This window comes from Myxine glutinosa, chromosome 7 (genome assembly GCF_964187855.1).
Source record: "Myxine glutinosa chromosome 7, kmMyxGlut1.1, whole genome shotgun sequence".
Classification (NCBI taxonomy): domain Eukaryota; kingdom Metazoa; phylum Chordata; class Myxini; order Myxiniformes; family Myxinidae; genus Myxine; species Myxine glutinosa.
The window spans coordinates 174,846,880-174,867,994 of NC_136267.1; the positions used below are offsets into that span (position 1 = coordinate 174,846,880).

The window sequence follows — 21,115 nt, forward strand, 5'->3', positions numbered from 1 at the left end:
AAAAAATTGCTGTTGCCAAATTTTCACGACATCTTCATGGCGGCCATCTTGGATTTCAAGATGGCCACCATTTCGGACCTATTTTGCCTTATATCTCACTTTTTAATCAAGGTATCAGCACAAGAATAGTGTCCTTACCCACATTTTTGGGGTCAAGGAAGACAATGGTGATAATCAAATTTCAGCTGGATGGCCAACATCTCTATAATTTCAAGATGGCCGCCATTTTTAATCAAAGTATGAGCAAACATAGCCTAGTGTCTTAGTCTGAGACAATTGATGAAGACTAGTTGTGGTGGCTAGCAACCATCATAGACTTAAGCCTTTTCTGAAAGCAATGCTACAGTTTGTTAATCAGTTTGTTTCATCAAACAACTCATATCAAAAATCCAAACGACGGGCTCTCGACTGATCAAACACAATGTCATTCCCAATAGGCTGGGCATCAGTGTTGCAGCATTTCTCCAAATCAGCATCACAGTTACACAATTCGGTACAGACTACATTCCTAGCTTTGCATGAACACCTGCGTGAACACAATTTGCTAGGACTCTTTGCAGCTCGTCCACAGCCACAGCGAACAAGTTGGAGAATTGAGGCTGGAGCAATTGCAACCTGCGTCAGGCCTGGTCTCAATTCGCCTCCAACAGTTTCCCATCCCAAGGTGTTTGGGTCGATCACAGTTGGATTTAGAGTTAGATCTTGTGCCCACGTGTGTGCTTGCAAATGAGCACGCTGGACATGCTCTTTCCAGGCACCAGCAGTTGGTGTTAGTTTCTCGACTCCCTGATCAGCCTTCAGCTGGCGGAATAGGTGCCATCGTAGTTCAGCAGCACTTCTTATTGTGACACCTTTCGGACAGAAGAGGTGACAGAAATACTCTTCACATCCTTCTAGGACAGCATCAGATGGTTTATCACCCTCTCCAAGCTGAGCAATTGCTGACACTACTGTTTGACTACTTTCAGTGAATGCCTTGAAGCAAGTTGTTTTACTCTTGCCCTGAATGTGGCCAGTGGTGTCACAACCGGTGAGAGCATGCCAATTAACAAGTGCTTTTGCCCTCTGAGCACCAAGCTGTTCATAGATTGGCCTTAGTAAGATTTTCCGACGGTTTTTTCCAGTGCCCATGATAACTGCAGCATCACTTCCTAGGTCATCACTTCGACGTAGAGCAAGTAACAACACATCTGTGTCTGGGGAATAGATACTCACAATGAATCCTGTTTTCACAAGTTGCACTGCATGCAAAATCATGAGTGTGTCAGCTTCCTCCTGGCTACTGACCTCTTTAGCAATTTCACATTCAAAATTGCTCTGGACACTTCTCCTCGTCACCGTTACAATCTGCATGGAGGATCTACTGTTGATCAATCTATTTGCCAGGAAGAGTGTCAGTGAATCCTTTGTGACATTACTAGCAAGGAATGACTTGGTGTCCTTGATTTTGGTTTGCTCATCAACAATATAGTTTTTCACTGCCTTGGTCTTGCCTCTACGACGTTCCCTTGTTCCTTCCTTCAATGATGCATCAATTGTGTAATTGTCAAACACAACCCGAAGCTGCTCATAAGCACGTCCTCTGCATTCGGCTGGCTGTACATACGCTGTGCCTAGCTCCTTGCAGTTCTGAAATTTCTTGACACTCATTAATTCTTGCAATAGTGCCATTCCATCAACAATTAAGCATGTCCTGGGTCTTTCTTGCACATTCTCAGGGTGTTCTGCAAGTTCTTCAGCATGGTCACTTGAGTTTGTGTCATCACTGGATTTCACAAGACCCTCCAGGAGTGATGTGATCTTGCTCTTGTCGGTGGTGGGGTGGACCATTCCATTTGGCTGGAGAAGAGTTCTATTGGTATTGGACAGTTCATGTGCCCCTACCACTTCCTCTAGATCCACTGCTTCCCTCGATGACCTTGCAATGACTAGTAGTCGAGCAAACAGGGATGTCGTCACTTTCAGTGCCACTACCTCACTACCAGTTTTCACCAACAGGTCTTTGCCAACCGAATTCCAAGATGGCAATTTCAATTTGGTCATTGTCGACCACAGGTTTTGGTTTCCCTTTATTCTCTTTTCTACAAATGCACTGTAAGCCTCCTGTCCGAATTTCTCTGCATTAAGAATTCCTTCCTCCACAGCTTTAGGAATCACCTCATTGGTCAACAACTTGAACAGGCAGGTCTGAAACACATCCTCAGAGTTGTGCAACTTGAAATTGTTGCATTGGAGAAGTGTTGCTTTCAGCTTTGCAATTGATCGTTCCTGGTAGGCTACTTTGTTGGATGAAAGGCCATGATGCCTATCAGTTTTCTCTGAAGACACTCCAGCCAGGTGTTCCATTTCCTTTGATATGTGAGCGAGCTCGGGGGCTGTCAGACAGAACTTCTTAAGTGTTGCAGCTGTGGATGTTATTCCACTGATCCCGCCATGTCTTTTTGCTACTTTATTCAGATGTTCCATGGCCTGGTCTACACTGAGTCTTGTGAAAGGTATGCTGTTACTTGTATTGACTGTGAAACCACCAGCAGAAAACTCTTCCCACAACTCTGGATCTGTGTCCTTGATATTCTGCATTCTGTCCAGGTACTCTGGAATATGCCTAGCATAGTCTAGAGTCTAGACGATCATATGCAAAGAATAGTGCACACAGTTTCTCAAGTGTAGCTAGATACAGTGCCCAATCACCATCTCTGCTGACGCGTAAGAATTGCAGAAGCAGCATCACCTGGTCCATGTACAGTCGGGCCCATCTGTACATTGGATTGTTTTGATGGTCAGCATCATACTGTGCAAGCTGTCTTCTTCAATTGTCTCAGACTAAGACACTAGGCTATGTTTGCTCATACTTTGATTAAAAATGGCGCAACTAGTCTTCATCAATTGTCTCAGACTTAGACACTAGGCTATGTTTGCTCATACTTTGATTAAAAATGGCGGCCATCTTGAAATTATAAAGATGTTGGCCATCCAGCTGAAATTTGATTATCACCATTGTCTTCCTTGACCCCGAAAATGTGGGTAAGGACACTATTATTGTGCTGATACCTTGATTAATAAGTGAGATATAAGGCAAAATAGGTCCGAAATGGTGGCCATCTTGAAATCCACGATGGCCGCCATGAAGATGTCGAGAAAATTTGGCAACAGCAATTTTTTTATTTTATATGCTATTTAGTGATTTAAGCCTTGTTGCCAAGAATCTAGCAAAACGGTCCACAAATATACATAAGCCCATGTACTATAGGCCGTGTTTTGGTTATTTGAACATCCTCTTGCATCCACTTTCTTTGGCAACGGTATGCAGACTGACTGCTTCCACCTTTTAGTCCATATAATCCCACTCCAAATCTGTGTTACTGAACACAGATATCTGTTAAAAATTTGATTGCCACGACTTCCCCAACTACCTTGGAGGTATATTGAAATTTCATCGACGTCTGGTGCTTTCCCATTTGCCAGCTCTTCCAAGGCTTTTCGATTGTCACATTCTATCATTATTGGTCCTTGCTCATATTCTCCTCATGGGCGTCCCGCACTATAACAGTCCATGATGAAATATATGTTGCGATAATTAACCCCATAATGTAATCAAATCATTCATGGCGTAAGCAGACCTGCGCACCTCTACACAAAGTGTGTATTTTGTACACAAAACTCTACTAACGTGCGATTGTGCATCGATCAATAAAAATGCTTTGTCAAAATGAAAGTTAAATTTACATTTTTTTTTTTTGTTCCCAAATCGGACTTTTACATGAACTCGGCTCATTTCCTATTACCGGCATCCCTGCCACTCATGACCAGCTCCAAACCTGCTGGGGAACATTTGCGAAAATGTCATTGAAGCGAAAGCTTTTTGACTCATCATGTGATTCAACAAAATCTAATAAGTATCTCATAATATTTATGGAAGGCTACTTGGGTGTATTTTGTGCAGAACGTTACCTGGGCTATCTCCAAGGCTCGTTTTGTTGTATTGTTGAATTGTTGAATTGTTGTGCCGGCTGTATAGTTGTCATTCTGCGGGCTGCGGTGCATATACCAGCCAATCACCCTTTATGTACTCAGATGATCCACAGCTTAACCGCTTAACAGAAAGGTCTTGGATTGGGGAGTGACCTGGTCCTACTTCCGAGTTTTAAATCTCACAGGTTTCAGCTAGTTATAGTATACCGGGTGGTCCAAAAGTGAGGAGCCATGGGGTTAATATTGTACAAATAATAAAACCATTTTAAACTATAACGGCACTCGGTAGAGAGCATACCACGGCCAGGTGAACAGTTTACTTTTGTATCCTAGAGTAGACCAGCAAATCAAAATACAGAATCACATTTAATCATAATCATCCGTTCACATCTTTTTGACATATCCTGCTGTGTATCGTTTTTGACCATTTCACTCAATGGTGAAGAATCACTTAAACATTATACTAGCCGGATCCGGATCTTCACCAAAATGTAATCATTTCATCCTTGTCACATACGCTACATCTCCGCCAAATTCCCTCCGAATCCGTTCACAACTTTTTGAGATATCGTGTTCACAAACGGACAGGCAGATAGACAGACAGGGGTGAAAACATAACCTCCATCCACCTTTGATGGCGCAGGTAAAAATGGAAAAAGGATGTCGGGATGTTACTCCAAAAAGTATGCAAACAAGGTGGGGATGATCACAATAAATAATCATGTGAAACCATCCTTGCATCTTTCTTTGTATAATGGGAGGAGAGCCTAGTGGCTCCAATGATCTTTTTAACAGTCGAATTGGTCGTTTTAGTGTACTTTGTACATTGGTGTGTGCATCCTTACACTGGTAAAACTATGTTTTCTTATACTCCACAGGTTATAATAGCTATTCATCATCGGTAATAAAATAATAATTTATTTTTCATTTGTAGGTTTTGACATCCGTATTCCTTTTTGAGGTAATAGGATTTTGCGAGCTTGTGAATCTGTTAGACAGCTGTATCTTACCTTAACCGCGCATAGTCTCAAAGGAGGTGGAGGTGGAGATGGTGATGGAGTTCCAGCAAAGCCCCTTGCCAGACTAAGATTGAGCAGGTTATAAAAGCAACTGGCAGCTTACAAGTCTGGGCTTGTTAATGAGTGAGGGTAGGAAATGCAAGGCAGCAGCTGTCTCGTCTGCGTTTGATCAAGGGCCACGGTTGCTGCTGGTACCCGACATAAAGCCCGGGCCTGTCTGGTGGGGTCAAGAGGTATTGGCTGCCTGAGAGCCAATTTCGACTGGAAAGGAGCACGTGAGAATGCCGTCATATATGAAGGCATTGTGATGTTGACCTGTTTTGTACTTTCATCCGAGCACCTAACTGGAACGCTGGAATCCCAGCAAGTCCCAGCATTCAAATCCCATACACTATTCCGATTCGCTCGTTGCCCAATAATGTCGTTATAATTCACATAAGTGTACATGATGAGAGTGCATATGTGTGGTTTTTTACCACGAGTAAAATGTATTCCATGAAATGTACAAGTGCTGTATATACAGTGCATTCAGAAAGTATTCAGACCCCAGATCAAAGTATTCAAGGCCCGCTTGGAGTTTGCAAAAAAGCACCTAAAGGACTCTCAGACTGTGAGAAACAAGATTCTGTGGGCTTTCATGTGTCTTTCACTGAGGAGAGGCTTCCATCTGGCCACTCTGCCATAAATCCCAGATCGGTGAAGTGTTGCAGTGATGGTTGTCCTTCTGGAAGTTTCTCCCATCTCCACACAGGATTTCTGGAGCTCAGCCAGAGTGACCCTCGGGTTCTTGGTCACCTCTCTTACCAAGGCCCTTCTCCCCCGATTGCTCAGTTTGGCCGGACGGCCAGCTCTAGGAAGAGTCCTGGTTGTTCCAAACTTCTTCCATTTAAGAATTATGGAGGCCACTGTGCTCTTGGGAACCTTCAATGCAGCAGATATATTTTTTCTAGGCTTCCCCAGATCTGTGCCTCGACACAATCCTGTCTCTGAGCTCTTCAGGCAGTTCCTTCGACCTCACGGCTTGGTTTTTGCTCTTATGTGCATTGTCAGCTGTGAGACCTCGTATAGACAGGTGTGTGCCTTTCCAAATCATGTCCAATCAATTGAATTTACCACAGGTGGATTCCAATCAAGGTGTAGAAACATCTCAAAGATTATCAAGGGAAATGGGAGGCACCTGAGCTAAATTTCAAGTATCATAGCAAAGGGTCTGAATACTTATGTAAATGTGATATTTCAGTTTTTTCTTTTTAATAAATTTGCAAAACTTTCTAAAATCCTGTTTTCTCTTTGTCATTATGGGGTATTGAGTGTAGATTGATGAGGGAAAAAATGAATTTCAACGATTTCAGCATAAGGCTGCAACATAGCAAAATGTGAAAAAAGTGAAGGGGTCTGAATATTTGCTGAATGCACTGTACATTTAATGCCACGTATTTCTGTTTTATTCACACCAGAGACCAAGCTCATCCTACATATGTTGTATGTTTGCAAGTTACTCCTTAGATTCTCTGTGAGTCTGGGATCACTACCAGCAAATTAAATAAAGAGGTTCTGTTGTTTTGCACAGTGTTATAGGTTATATTCAAAACCTGCATTTCACGCATTTCCTGTTTGCTAAAGGAATCTCGTCTTTTTTTTAAAATTTAAAATGAAAACAAAGTCACTTGTTGCAGCTCAAATTATTTTGTCTATTTTGATTTGCTGCTAACCTTTACTGTGCTGGTACATATTTGGAGGAGCACATTCAAACTTAAAGCGAACTTCCCAGACCAGTATTTCCATATTCTTCATACATTGCACAGCAGCATATCCTCTCTGAAGGTGTCTCGTCGTATGGACCGGTAGCAGGATGGCCACCTTGATGCATAAGCATCATCAGCAGGCAGATGCGAGGAGGACCAAGTTGCTTTGAGGTCTCTGATAATATGTCATATAAGAGTATGTCCTGAATTGGCCAAAGACACATTTCTTCTCATTGATGCCAGGCGAGCTTTTAATTAAACATCTATCATCAGCCTGTAAATAGCCATGCTGAGGCAAGCCAGAAACATCATCTTGCAAATCTTAAGGCTGAACTCTCCATTTAGTCTTATGCCATTGTGTCATGGTGGCCCCTTGTCAAGGCCAGCTCTGGTCATTGCTGACAGTTTGTACCTGGGCCGAGATTCAGACCCAGGCGAGATGGCTCAGAGGTGACTGTGTGCTCAGAGGCGACCTCAAGGCCATCCTGCCAGTCCAAACCCATGGGAAAACTGTCCAACAAGATGCACAATAATTGGCTGATTAAAACCAATGCTTTTCATTGTCTGAACAACTGCAACCTGATGATGCGCCAGCATTGACCTGGTCTTGCCTTGCTGATAACTCTCGAAATTTGCTTCAAAATGATACAATAAAAGCATCAAGTTTGCCATACTGTTCTTTATATATTATAACGGTGCACAGGCTTCTAACGACTAGCACATCCGCCAGGCGAACGCCTCAGTTTGCTCGCGCCTCAGTTCACCTGTGTTAATTGATGGAGGCTGACAATTTTCCGATCGTGCATCAGTCTTGCTGGTGAAGCGTGATGGAATCTCCCAATTTGGTCACCGTCCTCGGTGCTGTTTCTTTTTATGTCTCCTCCGACGAGCTCGCCAGAGGCATTATGCTTTCTGGTTGTCTCTCCGACTGTCTGTCCGTCCGTCCGTCCATCTGTGCATCCGTCTGTGAAAGGTTTTGGTTACCGCCATAGCTTGAAAACGGCTGAAGGGAACCAAGTCAAACTTGGTACAGGTATCTTGATAATGATGTGAAGATGAACAGATTTTATTTTGGAGTCACGAGGTCAGAGGTCCTGTTGGGTAAAATTCTGTTACTGAGCTAACTTGTGAATCAGTGATGGGATTTTGACCAAAATTGGTACAAGTATATATTATGATGCAAATCCCAACCGATTCGATTTTGGCATTCAAATAATGCACCATTTCTTCCAGAAAATTGTTGAAATGAAAAAATATTTTGGTATCCACAAATGTATTTCTTTGGTTTGCAGTGGAACAAAACAAAAAAAGCTGAAAAAAATTAGTAAATCTTAACTTATTTCACACAGAAATCCTAAAATGGCCAAGACAATATTATTGGCACCTTTTAGAAGTTGTAAGAAATAATTAGATTTCAAGCAGGTGATTCTCCTTTACTTTGGCATTGAACTCACCTGTGGTGAGTCGCAGGTGCATGCGATATACAAATCACTCATTCAATCAGTTTGAATGGAGGAAAGGAGTCATTCTGCTGTTTTGTGTCACTGTGTGTACCGCAGTGAGCATGGAGAAAATAAAGGAAACCAGTGAATTGTCTGAAGAGGTCAGACACAAGATTGTAGCCAAGGATGGACAATCTCAAGGCTACAAGTCCATCTCCAGATACCTTGATGTTCCTGTGTCCACTAAACGCAATGTTATCAGGAAGTTTAAAGCCCTTGGCACTGTAGCCAACCTCCCTGGACGTGGGTGCAAGAGAAAACTTGATCGAAGATTGCAGTGAAGAATTGTTCGAATATTGGAGAAAGTACCTCGATCAACTGCCAAACAGATGCAAGATGACCTACAGACACGAGGTACGACAGTTTCAACTCGCACCATCCATCGCCAACTCAATGAAAGGGGGTTCTATGGTAGGATACCCAGGAGGACCCCACTGCTGATAGAGACATAAGAAAGCCCAACTGGAGTTTGCCAAAACACACCTGAACAAGCCAAAACCCTCTGGGAGAATGCCCCTGTGGACAGATGAGACCAAATTAGAGCTTTTTGGTAAAGCACATCATCTCTATGTTTACAGAAAACAAAATGAAGCCTTCAAAGAAAAGAACACCTTCCCTACAGTCAAACATGGAGGAGGTTCAGTGATGTTTTGGGGTTGCTGTGCTGCTTCTGGCACTGGGTGCCTTGAATGTGTGCGTGGCATCATGAAATCAGGAGATTACCAAGGCATTTTGGAGTGCAATGTTCAACCCAGTGTCAGAAAGCTGGGTCTCCTTCGAAGGTCATGGGTCTTGCAGCAGGAAAATGACCCCAAACACCCTTCAAAAATCACCCAGGAATGGTTCAAGACAAAACGCTGGACTGTTCTTAAGTGGCCAGCAATGAATCCAGATCTAAATCCCATTGAACCCCTGTTGGGGAGATCTGAAAACAGCAGTTGGGAGAATGCACCCTACACATCTGGGAGAACTGGAGCAGTTTGCACAAGAAGAGTTGGCCAATCCGCCAGTAGAGAGGTGGAGGAAGCTCATTCATGGCTATAGGAAGTGCCGGACTGCAGTTATTTTGTCCAAAGGCTGTGTTTGCAAATAATAAGTCGAGGGTGTCAATAATCTTGTCAATGCCATTTCTTTTTCTTTTTTAATTTAAAAGGATGTATTAAGTTCTGAATCAAAAACTAAGGTTCTTTATTATTAACAGTGAAATAAAGAATTGTGGAGACCAAATACTTTTGTCAATTTCAACTTATTTTTTAGAGAAAATTGTGAGTTATTTGAAAAAAGTGCAAGGGTGCCAATATTTTTGGCCACCACTGTATATATAATGATGCAAAGATAAACGGATTAAGTTATGCAGTCAGAGGTGCCATTAGGTAAATATTCTGGTACTTGTGGATTCTGGTACTTGCGTCATAATTAAGGCACTTGTGAACCAGTGATAGGATTTTGACTAAACTTGGTATAACTCGAGTAAAACATCACTGTCGGTAGGGGGGTTACGTTCATGTAAACCTCTGTGAATGGCAAATTTGCGAATGGAGAAGAGTTTATAAGATGTACGTCAATGAGGTACGTTCCAGCCCACTAAAATGTAAGTCCAAAAATAATTAATAAATTTAAAAAAGACTTTTAATAGAAAAATAAGAACACGAGCAAAATGAGATCAAATATGTAACACCATCAATAAGAAGGCTTTTGTCCTCAAAGTTCCCATGCAGTACAGTACAGTATTGTGATGAAGTTATTGTTGGGTGCGAGCCAACTCTTCTGTTTTTTTTTTTTGTTTTTTTTAAATCCATTATGGCTGCCAGACCATGTGAGCAGTGACATCACAAATTTATATTCTCGAATATAACTTGCATAGATCACACTCAATAAATTTCAAACTCATCAGACAAAGCATTGTCCCTGTTGAATTATGACGTCATAATTAAGGCACCAATGGCATCATCGTTAACACTTATTCCCCATGCGGAGTTCTTTACAATGAGCCACGTTTCAAATTTTTTCCAGTTTTCCTGTTTTACAACAACAGTTTTGGAGCAGTATCGGAGATATAGAGGTGCAACGTTTTTCGGTTTTTCCAAATGGCCCCCGTACCACGTGACCTATGACATCATAATTATCACTAAAATTCTACAGGTGGAGGTGCTCCTATGCTTAAAATGTTGTCTCAATCAGACCAACAATTGCAGAGATTTTTTTTTTTTTACTGATTTGATCAAGCGTTTTATTTGTCGAATTCTGACGTCATAATGAAGGCACCAATGACATCATCATTAACATATGTTATTCCTGATGGGGAGTACTTGACAATGAGCCATGTTTCAATTTTTTCAAAGGGGTGGTTTTGGCGATATAGAGGTGCAACGTTTTTCGATTTTTCCAAGATGGTGCCTGTACCATGTGACGTATGACGTCATAATTATCATTAAAATTTTTGCCAGAGGAGGCGCTCTTCGCGAGCCCAGGGTAACTAACTCCTCGTTAACCCACAATTAACTCCTAGTAAACGTGTATTGTGTTATTCTGGATAACCTGCTTTACCATCTCTGCATTTTAATCCAGGCTGGATGCCTCAAAAGGGAGTGTGCCTACTTTTAAGCTCTCCAACCAGCCCAACTTGGTATCAATCGGGATTAACTTGGCCCCCATTTTGTATAAAATTTTTATGGTGGACATTAAATGTTCATATTTAATCAAGTGCCAGATATGATTAATTTGGCCCCTATTTTGTGTAAGATTTATAAGGTGGACACTAAAATGTTCATATTTAATCAAGTGCCAGATATGATGAACTTTCCTCTTTGTATAAATGACCTCCTATATTATTCTTCCTCTGAATAAATGTTTTAAAAGATTTTTTTTGAAATAGCCAAGCTAAAATCACCAAAAAAGATCACCGTCTTTGATCACCGATCAAAAGGGGAGATCTCGCGAGATCTTGGAGACGGCGGCAGGGATTTTCGAAGCCCCACACGGTCTCCACGTTTTTCGAAGTTAAGTCTGTTCACAATTGTATTTTGTCGAAACTGTATTTATCTTTCGGTGTGTGAAGTTATTGTGTGCAACTTTGGTTGTTTCTCGGTGTTTATCTTTCATAAATTGATCGTCTGTTTGCCGTGTCGCGAGCAAGGCCTTGTACAGTGTGCACTGTACAACCTTGAGGCTTTGTTTTTCTCTCAGTGGTCCGTCGTTTGTGATCCAATAACTTTCGTTCTCTGTATTCCCAGGCTTTTCACCCATAGCCTACTTCCTTGTGTAAATCTCAACTAAAAAAAAAAACAAAAAAAAAACATTTCCTTCTCTGTTCTCATTCGTTTATTCATTCTTATTCGTTCGTTCGTTCTTCGACCACGTGTTTCTCCCCCATTTCCCCAGATAGTTTTCACTCATTAACCTTCAATGTTTACACTTTCCCCTCAAGTTATGTATTCCGTCATATTTTATAACACCTTTTTCTTCTTCTTCTTTAAAAGGCTGCTTTCGACTTGCTCACCAAATCAATTCATCCCCAAAAAAATATCCATCTCCTATAGTGCCTTTGTTCTACATTCCCTAAACTCTCCTGCACTCCATCCTCCATCCAGCGTCCTTAAACGTATTTTTAACTCGAAGGTCACAAGAAACTCATTTTGCAATAAATGTTCGTTTCCCATAAATCGTACACTTTCAAAAATCCAATCTCACCCCTCCCCTCCAAATCTTCCCCATAACCCCTCCCCTCCAAATCTTCCCCATCACCCCTCCCCTCCAAATCTTCCCCATCACCCATCCCTTTCAAATCTCCCCCCTTGCCCCCTCCCTCCTAAACTACCCCCTCACCCCTCCCCGCCAAGACGCCCCCTCGCCCCTCCCCTCCTAGACTCCTGCCTCACCCCTCCCCTCCAAATCTCCCCCATATCCCATCCCTTTCAAATCCCTCCCCTTGTCCCTTCCCTCCCAAACTCCCCCCTCACCCCTCCCCTTCAAATCTCCCCACCCTCATTGCTTCTCAATTTCCCCCCGCTCACTCCCCCTCCTCAAAGCGTCCTCCCCGCTTCTTCCCCCTTCAAACTCTCACCTCCATCTCCCCCAACCTTCTGCCTCGCTCTTCCCCCTCCTCAAATAACACCTCATTGTGGCTCACCCAATCACCATCAAACCTTTTGTCCGCCCCATCCTTCCCTTTCTCCGAGCTATTCTGAAATCTCTGACACACCTTCAACAGCTCTCCCTACCTCTTCCACCTCTTCCACATCTTACCCTACCCCTCCTCCCCCCTGTTCTGTATCTGATGCTCCCCCTTCCTCTTCATTAACGGTATGGACCTCAAACATCCGGGGCCTTCGTTCAAACTTAACCGATCTCTCCATACAGGTTGCTTCTGTCAAACCAGACGTGATCTGCTTAACAGAAACTTTCCTCCTTTATGATGTCTCTGATTCCATAGTATCTCTCCCGGGCTACTCCCTCCTCCGGTATGATAGACCTGAGCCTCGTCCTGGAGGCGGGGTTGCTATCTTTATCAAAAACTCTCTTCCTCACTCGCCCTGCACTGCACTCTCTCCACCTCACCCCCAGGAATACCTCTGGCTACGGCTTCCCCTTCGCTCCCACCTCTTGTTCATATGTGTGTTGTACCGTCCACCAAACAGTGATGACTCCATCTACATCTCGCTGTCTGATGATATGGACCAACTTCTATCTACTCATCCCAACTCTCTCTTCCTCATATGTGGTGATTTCAACTGTCATCATGCCAGTTGGCTGGGTGTGGGTACCTCTCTCACCAGCCATGGCTCCTCAGCAAAGGACTTCTGCGACTCACTGGGACTGACACAATCTGTCAATTTCCCGACCCGGATCTCAGTCAACGGAACATCTTCTCTTCTGGACTTGGTTATGACTAACTTCCCTGAAAATGTCTGCTGCTCTTCTTCTGCTCCGATCGGAACATCTGATCATGTCCTTGTTAAAGTGGACATCTCTCTGACCATCCTCAGGGAGCCTGCTCAGCGTCGACGAGTCTGGCATTTCACTCAGGCCAACTGGAACGGTCTTCAAGCAGCCATCAATCATCTGGACTGGTCTCCCATCTCTACCACCTCTGACATCAACTCATCCTGGGAATTCTTCCAAAGTAAATTGCTCTCTCTCATGCACAGATTTATCCCATCTCGTCTTCAGTTGTCATACCCTTCCTCCCGTCCATGGTACACGGAATCTTGTGGTGAGGCTGTTGCCCAGAAACAACTTGCCTTCGTCTCCTGGAAAGCAAATCCAACGGAAGGAAATCTCATTTCCTTTCACAAAGCCCGAAACAAGTGTGTGTCCACCCTCAGGAGAGCCAGGAAACAATATCTCTCCGTTCTCAAGACCGAACTCTCTTATCTGTCTCCCTCTTCCAAATCCTGGTGGCGTCTGGTCAAATCCGTTTCTGGTGTTTGTTCCCCCTCCATCCCCTCCCTTACCTCAAACGGCTACACAGCTGACTCCGCACGTGAAAAAGCTGAATGCCTCAACTCTGTGTTTGCCTCTAAATCTTGTGTCCCAAACCCATCCCTCTCTGTACCCACCATACCCAGTCGTACCCTGCTGCTCCTGGACTCCGTGTCCTTTCCTCCTGACAAGGTGGAAAAGTTTCTGTCAACCCTCGACTCTGATTCTGCAACTGGACCCGACGGCATCAGCCCACGGGTCCTAAAATCCTGCTCTGCTGCTCTATCTCACCCTCTCTCTGTTCTCTTCACCCTCTCTTTTGCTCAAGGTCAACTGCCATCTGCTTGGAAATCAGCCAACATCACCGCTTTGCACAAAAAAGGTGCAAAAACAGATCCTAGCAACTACAGACCAATCAGCCTTCTCCCAATTATCAGCAAAGTCATGGAATCCATCATTGCTTCTGATATGAAATATTTCCTCTTCTCCAATGGCTTGATCTCTGATCATCAATTTGGTTTCAGACCAGGTCACTCTACTCTGGACATGCTGCTTCTGCTGTCTCAACAATGGATGGAGGTCCTCAATGCCAAACAGGAAATTAGAGCTGTCTCCCTCGACATATCACGTGCCTTCGACACGGTCTGGCACCCCGCTCTGCTCACCAAACTCTCCTCCTTTGGTATCCATGGAAATCTCCACGCATGGCTGGCGGACTTCCTCTCTAGTCGTCGTCAACGTGTGGCCCTGAATGGGTTTCTCTCATCTCCTCTTCCTGTTCAGGCTGGAGTTCCCCAAGGCAGTGTTCTGGGCCCCGTGCTTTTTCTGGTCTTCATCAATGATCTCTCTGACTCTCTCGAAAATCCTCTCTATCTCTTTGCTGATGACTCCACTCTCTGCCGCTCCATTCCTCTTCCCTCAGATCGGCAGTCTGCTGCCTCCTCACTCTCTGAAGACCTGGACAAAATCACAGACTGGTCAAACAAGTGGAACATGTCTTTCAATCCTGACAAATCTCACACTCTTACTATGTCTCTCCGAAAAGATCGACTGGACAACCCTCCCATCTACTTTCTCAACAATCCTCTCCAAGAAGTTCTGTCGCTCAAGATTTTGGGTCTCACTATCTGCCATGATCTTTCTTGGGAAAACCACATTTCCAAGCTGGCCTCCAAAGCCAGTCGCCGACTGGGCATCCTCCGTCGTGCGAAGTCCTTCCTCGGCACACCTGAGCTCCTCACCACATACAAGGCTTTCATCCGCAGCTCAATGGAATACTGTTCTCCCCTATGGGCCGGTGCTCCTGCCTCACACCTAGCTCGGCTTCACGCTGTTGAAACCAAAGCTTTCAGAATTATTGGAATCTCCCGCGATGAAGCTATCTCTGAGGGCCTTTCACTCACTCACCGCAGGCAGGTAGGTGGTCTTTCTGTCTTCTACCGACTCCTCTCCGGCCTTGCACCCCCAGCTCTCTCTGTGCTCTGTCCCCCAAATATTCCTACAGGTCGCACAAGATCTGCCAGCAACCCTCTGATGGTTAAACTGCCGAAATCTCGGCTCTCCGCTCACCTTCACTCTTTCATTCCTCTTTTCTCCCGCCTCTGGAACAAACTCCCTCACTCCCTTCAATCCCACTCCTCCCTCCAGGTCTTTAAAACAGCTGTTCACCACCATCTCTTATCTTCCCCCATCCAAAACCTTGATCTTTTCTACCCCCGCTAATTCACCCCAGATCCACCTTGTTTGAAATTCCAACTTCTTTCCTGGAAGTCCTGGCAGTGTCCATATGTTTTATACCTCTCCCACTGCCCCCTTCCCACGCCCCCCCCCCCCCCCAAAGCCCTCGCCCTCTCTCAGATCTCTCGATGTCTCCATGTCTCTCGGTCCCTGCTCTCAAATGTTGTGTTTGTGTCCTTCCCCCTCTCTCCCCATCTTGTCTACCGCTCCCTATGTTATATGTTTTATGCGTCGGTTTGTCTTTCTGTGTGATTAATGTTCGCTCTTTCACGAGCCTCGATATTGTATACAAAAAAAAAAAAAAAAAAAAAAAAAAAAAAAAAAAAAAAAAAAAAAAAAAAAAAAAAAAAAAAAAAAAAAAAAAAAAAAAAAAAAAAAAAAAAAAAAAAAAAAAAAAAAAAAACCGTTATACTTTTGCTACATCTTGTGTGTTCAAAAATGAAATAACACTGTTATTACTTTGTGCTAAGTGCCTTTTGCATGTCGAGCATTAACTGACTTTGGAACAATAATTTAATAACACTATGTAGCTAAAAATCCGATATATAGCAGGATATGAATGAATGATATGGACAGAGTATGACAAAACTTGTTAGATTATTTGGTTAGGTGGTAATAACAAGCCGATTCAATTTTGGTTCAAGTCCAGATCCAGATCCGGCCAACCGGTGGGATACAATACGTAAACTGTGCAGCCTGGCACAGGTGTGCACTCTACCAAGTGCCGTCCTAGTTTGAGGGTTGTTTTCAGCATGCTGGAATGATTTGGTGCATAAGCTGTACTTGAGTTGGCCCTCTTATTGGCCTTGGCAATATGTGATATTACGGTACTTTCTTCCAAGGCATCTTGAGGCGATGCATCTAAAACACTTGTGATGACGGATTAATTTGAAGTTAGAACGAATTATTTTTGTAGCTTGCATAAAAACGTTGGAAATTTCTGAATTGTTGCTGAGCCGCCTTATATCCCCCATCTTCAATAGAAGTCCTGGAAGTCGAGAGCCGGGTTTGTGCCTGGTCAGATTCCAAGCCTCCCCAAAACCCCAGTGGATTGCCCACCGATGATGATGTGGTATACTCTCAGAACAACACGGTGCGATGCAAAGGAACCGGAAACTGCTTTGGGCTTTGGGGAAAAGAAGAGGATGGGGAGATTCGTGTTCTCAAACAAGGTGCTTTGAGCTTAAGAAATATTTAATTTCACAACTGCTAAGTAAACGCTTGGTTTGTCTTATGTGCTGTGTGTGACCCCTGTTGCAGATTGATTGGGTATTTTGAGTAGATGTTCTCCTGTTGTGACATGTGTCATGGCACGTAAATGCATTATGATATTGAAGAAGTTTTGGTTTGTTATTATGATGGTTGTACATCAAATGAAAATGCAGCACATCTAAAGTTGAAACGAACCCTGCTAGCCAGCTTGTGGATCTTTTCCCACACAGCCAAGTAGCATGTGCTGGAACACAGCAGGTATTGGCATCAAGCAGGTATGCAGCTATCAAGGAGTGCAGCAGGTATTGAAATCCGCATGTAATCACGATGTCACATGGTGGAGAGCTGACCCACCATTATTGTTGAATGGCTATTTGGTCCGAGAGGTTTGCAACATTTCCATCATAATTGGCCGTATCAATCCAACTGCAGGTAATCTAGAAATTGAGGGCAACAGTTCATCTATTGAAAGTGCAGTAGGCCGAAATGATGATTATGTTTGTGAGTTAATCGTCGTGTGTTTTTTTTTTTTTTTTAACTGTCCCAATACTTCTGGTAGTACCATATAATTGCTGTTTGATATCCTCTGTCGCTCCCTTGGCAACTCCGTAGGTTGTTGGTACCACACAGGCGAGTCCAAAGAATGTACACAAGATGAATGCCGCGTCACGTCTCCCCCTTCCTTCGCCCGCAACCGCACCACCCGCTTTTGCTGCTGTCGGTCGGACATGTGCAACACCAGATTCACCGAAAACTTCACCAGTGCCATTTTTGAACCCACCGATGCCAGCCTCCCACGTGAGTTTTTGGCGAATTTAATTCTTAAGCAATTCTTCAGTTATCGTAGCATTGCCCCTCATCTTCCCGTCATCTAAATCCAGGCATGCCACAGATGGTTTGTATTTTCAAAGCTCACTTAGAGGTGGTTAAAGGATGTTTGTTGGCAGATTTATTTCACAGCTTGAAATGCTTTTGCTGCTTATCAAAGTGCTGCTCCATTGTGCCTTAATCATGAGCATAGTAGTTGTGTAAAATTGAAGGTGCCTCATGTTTTTAGGTGGAAAGGTGGAGGGCACAATCCTTTTGTTAACTTTGGCATTTCACACTTTCACCTGACAGAAATGCACATCTTGAGTTTTTGTGGAAGTTTACCGGGAGCTAAACGATACTTCGCAGTCTATCTCAGAATTGTGTTAAACTTCTTCGAGGAAACTTTGCTTCGTTACTCTAATCCATAACGTATTCAATTTTTTCCCTGGATTTTAGTGCATTTTTGAAAAGGGTGCTTGTACTGGCTTGCTCTTCGCAACTGCCCCTTCTCTGCAATGAATGTTAGAGCATTCCCGCCAAAACCTTCTGTTGAGTGATTTTGGTAGCACAATACGTGCCTTTGTGACGTCCAGTGCTGCCTTCGGGTTGAAAGTATCAAAGCATGGTTTCTCCGTCGGGCGAGGCGAGTAGTGTGCTATTTTGTGTGTGGCTTATTTGGCCGGTTTTAAATCCAGCACTGCACATAAACTTTTGCAGAGATGTCAATGTGACATTAGAAGATGTTTAACTACCTTCCAAGAAATGCTTGGTACAACCGCACATTGATTCGTAAAACTTGCGATATCCACTGTGAGGAAAACGAGCATTTCATAGTTTTGGCAATAACTACAGAGGCGGAGAAAGTCAAACATTTCGGCCAAGGAGTGGCCTTCGTTGGGGACGGCAGTATGTGTGTGCTCTTATTTTGAACACCCTCCCAAAGTTGTGGGATGACATGTGCCTACTGTAGACCCAAAGACATGGGTAATAATGGATATGACTTTATGCAAAATGTCAAATTCTATTATAAACATGTGGTGGGAATTTGATGGGGTTTTTTTTACTCTTCGTAACTTCATTTGGCATATTTGGTACGTGTAAACTCGTACATATCACAATAACCTGGAAAAGTGGAGTGAAAACTACGTTGGATTTTGATATCCAAATTGATTTTCTTTTTCATGTTTTCTAAATTAAATCTTAATTTGGAACTAAGAAAACGTTTCTTAATATTATGAGAAAATAGAATGGCATTTAGAATATGGAATGACTGTGAATGTTCTTGTACCCAGAACACAATTGTGTAGTTGAACGTAAGGTTGTTTTCCACTATGTTTCAAATGACTCGTACATACTTTTTATTTAAATCTCGTGTTTGTGGAATGAACTGACAACATAGCTCTGAGATGTGTACCTACTTTTCCAATATCTTGTTTTGACATTCATTTTAAAAAATGGGTACCACACTCTTAACAGAGCATTGGTGCTGCCGACGCAGTTTCTTGGCAAAGGTTATACTGGGTGGTTGGTCATTGCCTTCCCAGCATTCTATGACTCTCCTCTATCCTTTTAAATACTAAACATGAAGCAAGGAAGCAGCACATACCATTTAAAAGTCCCTGGTATGACTGGGCCAGGGTTTGAACTGCTGGTCTCACGAAATCAGAGTGGACGCTGCAACCATTACATTAAGTCTGGTATAAAAACGTGTAAAAACACAGTTAAGAAACGGGAATGGTGAAATGAGTTGAAGGCACAGAGGAAAGTAGTGCTGTCGGTTTGGGGTGAAAGGTGGGGTCGGGGGGGGGGGGGGGGGGGGGAGTTTATGGACTGAGTGTGTTTGCGAGTTCGACAGGTTTGGAAACCTTTTGAAAATGATGAAGCGTAATCGATGCCGATGAAGAAGAAGAACATGCAGGCAGAAATATGGCAAAGGAAGCATTTTAAGATGTTATTAAAAACTTTTAAAGCAAGAAGCAAATTCATTCAATCAAGATTTAATTATAATTCATTCAATTTTCTATTTCTCCCATTTGGGAACCACCTTCCTGAGGCTGTTCATTGACATTCTTCCCTTCAACGCTTCTCCTATCGATCACGATTTACACACATTAACCCTGCTTCACCCAACCCTCCTCTTGCAGGTTACTGTGTTTCCTGTCCCCTCTCTCTTTTTCTATTCGTTCAATCCCTCACTTATTGTGTCCTACTATGACCCCAATGTCAGTTTTGCTGCCTTTGTTCCATCACCTCGCTCTTCCATTTTAATTATCCTCAATCTTGTATAGAAAAAAAGCCTGGTGTTGGCTTAGTGGTTAGGGTGCTGGCTTGGGATCTGAGGATCCTGGGTTCGAATCCTGGTCAATCACTGAATTAACGCGAGGGGGGTTGACAGCTTGTCATTCTTCCGATGTTGGCAAATTGAGTACCAGTTCACTGGTAATTCCCTGTGTGTCGCAAGAGGCGTCTAACAGGGTTGGTGGCAGGAAGGGCATCCGGCCAAAAAACATTGCTTCAAAAAGGGGACCACGGTGCCCGAAAAAGGCCAACCCCCGCTGTGCGGGGAAAAATGGCCTCCAAAGGCGGTTCGATATACTGAGACTGAGTGATCTGAACATTGGGCATCTAAAAATGTTCTCTCAATCTCAAATTTTTTTTTTTTAACTTTGTTTCAGCTTTTCATTGATTCGATTTCCATGGTTACCTTCCTTGGGTAAATACAGTCACGTGAAAAAGTAAGTACACCCCATGTAAAGTTTTGACTTTTTCAACATATTTCAACATACAGCTATTTGATCTTCATTTCAACAATATTGACAGATAAAGGTGATATAATATAACAAATATCATGAAACATTTACATTTTGTAGTCCATTGTATACAACAACAACAACATGCATTTTAAGGCCATTTTCCCTGCTAGAGCAGGGGTTAGCCTTGCGGTCCCCATGACAATCTTCTCCATTTTGCCCTATTTTCTGCATCTCTCCTTGTTAACCCCCTTGCCCGCATTTCTTTTTCCACCATCTTTAGCCAAGTCTTTCTCGGTCTTCCCCGTCCTCTACTTCCTTCTACATTCATTTCCATCACTCTTCTCAACCAGTCACTTTCATCCTTCCTCATCACATGACCAAACCATCTCAATCTGTTCCTCTTCACAGCATCAATCACAGGCTCTATTCCCATCATCTTTGCACAATTCATCATTTGTCTTCCTCTCTCTCAACGATACTCCGCACATCCACCGAACCATGATCCACCTTCTCCATTCAGCACGTCTTCGAGGTAGCAAAATGTTTTCACACCTTCCAGCTTCAGGCCGTCTCCAAGATCCAACTCAACATTTCCTCCATCTGCAGCTCCCTCTGTGCACACCTTACATTTGAATGTAGCTGCCACACTGGTTAATGACCCTCTCAGACCACTGCATTTTTGATGAACCCACTCAGCGCACATTGTACATTGAATGGAGTTCACTCCGACACCCTTCCTGCACACAGCACACGGTCACTTCCCAGTTCTTTCCACCTCACCACATGCTTTTCCACTTGCCATCACCTTAGTCTTTCCGATATTCACCTTCAGACCTTTTGTCTCCATACATTCCTTCCACTTGTTCATTTTTTCCTTCAGTCAATCCATACTTTCCGCAATCAACACCAGATCATCTGCATACAACAACTCCCACGGTAAACCC

General features: G+C 43.4%; 1 protein-coding gene across 1 annotated transcript in view; it reads left to right on the forward strand.

Annotated features, from left to right (window-relative positions):
* Positions 1-21,115, forward strand: part of LOC137431848 (bone morphogenetic protein receptor type-2) — a 136,845-nt gene that overhangs the window by 16,398 nt on the left and 99,332 nt on the right. Inside the window, exons 2-3 of the mRNA XM_068123607.2 lie at positions 16,380-16,568; positions 17,221-17,406. Coding sequence (XP_067979708.2) covers positions 16,380-16,568; positions 17,221-17,406 — 375 coding nt within the window. The remainder of the gene's footprint in view (positions 1-16,379; positions 16,569-17,220; positions 17,407-21,115) is intronic.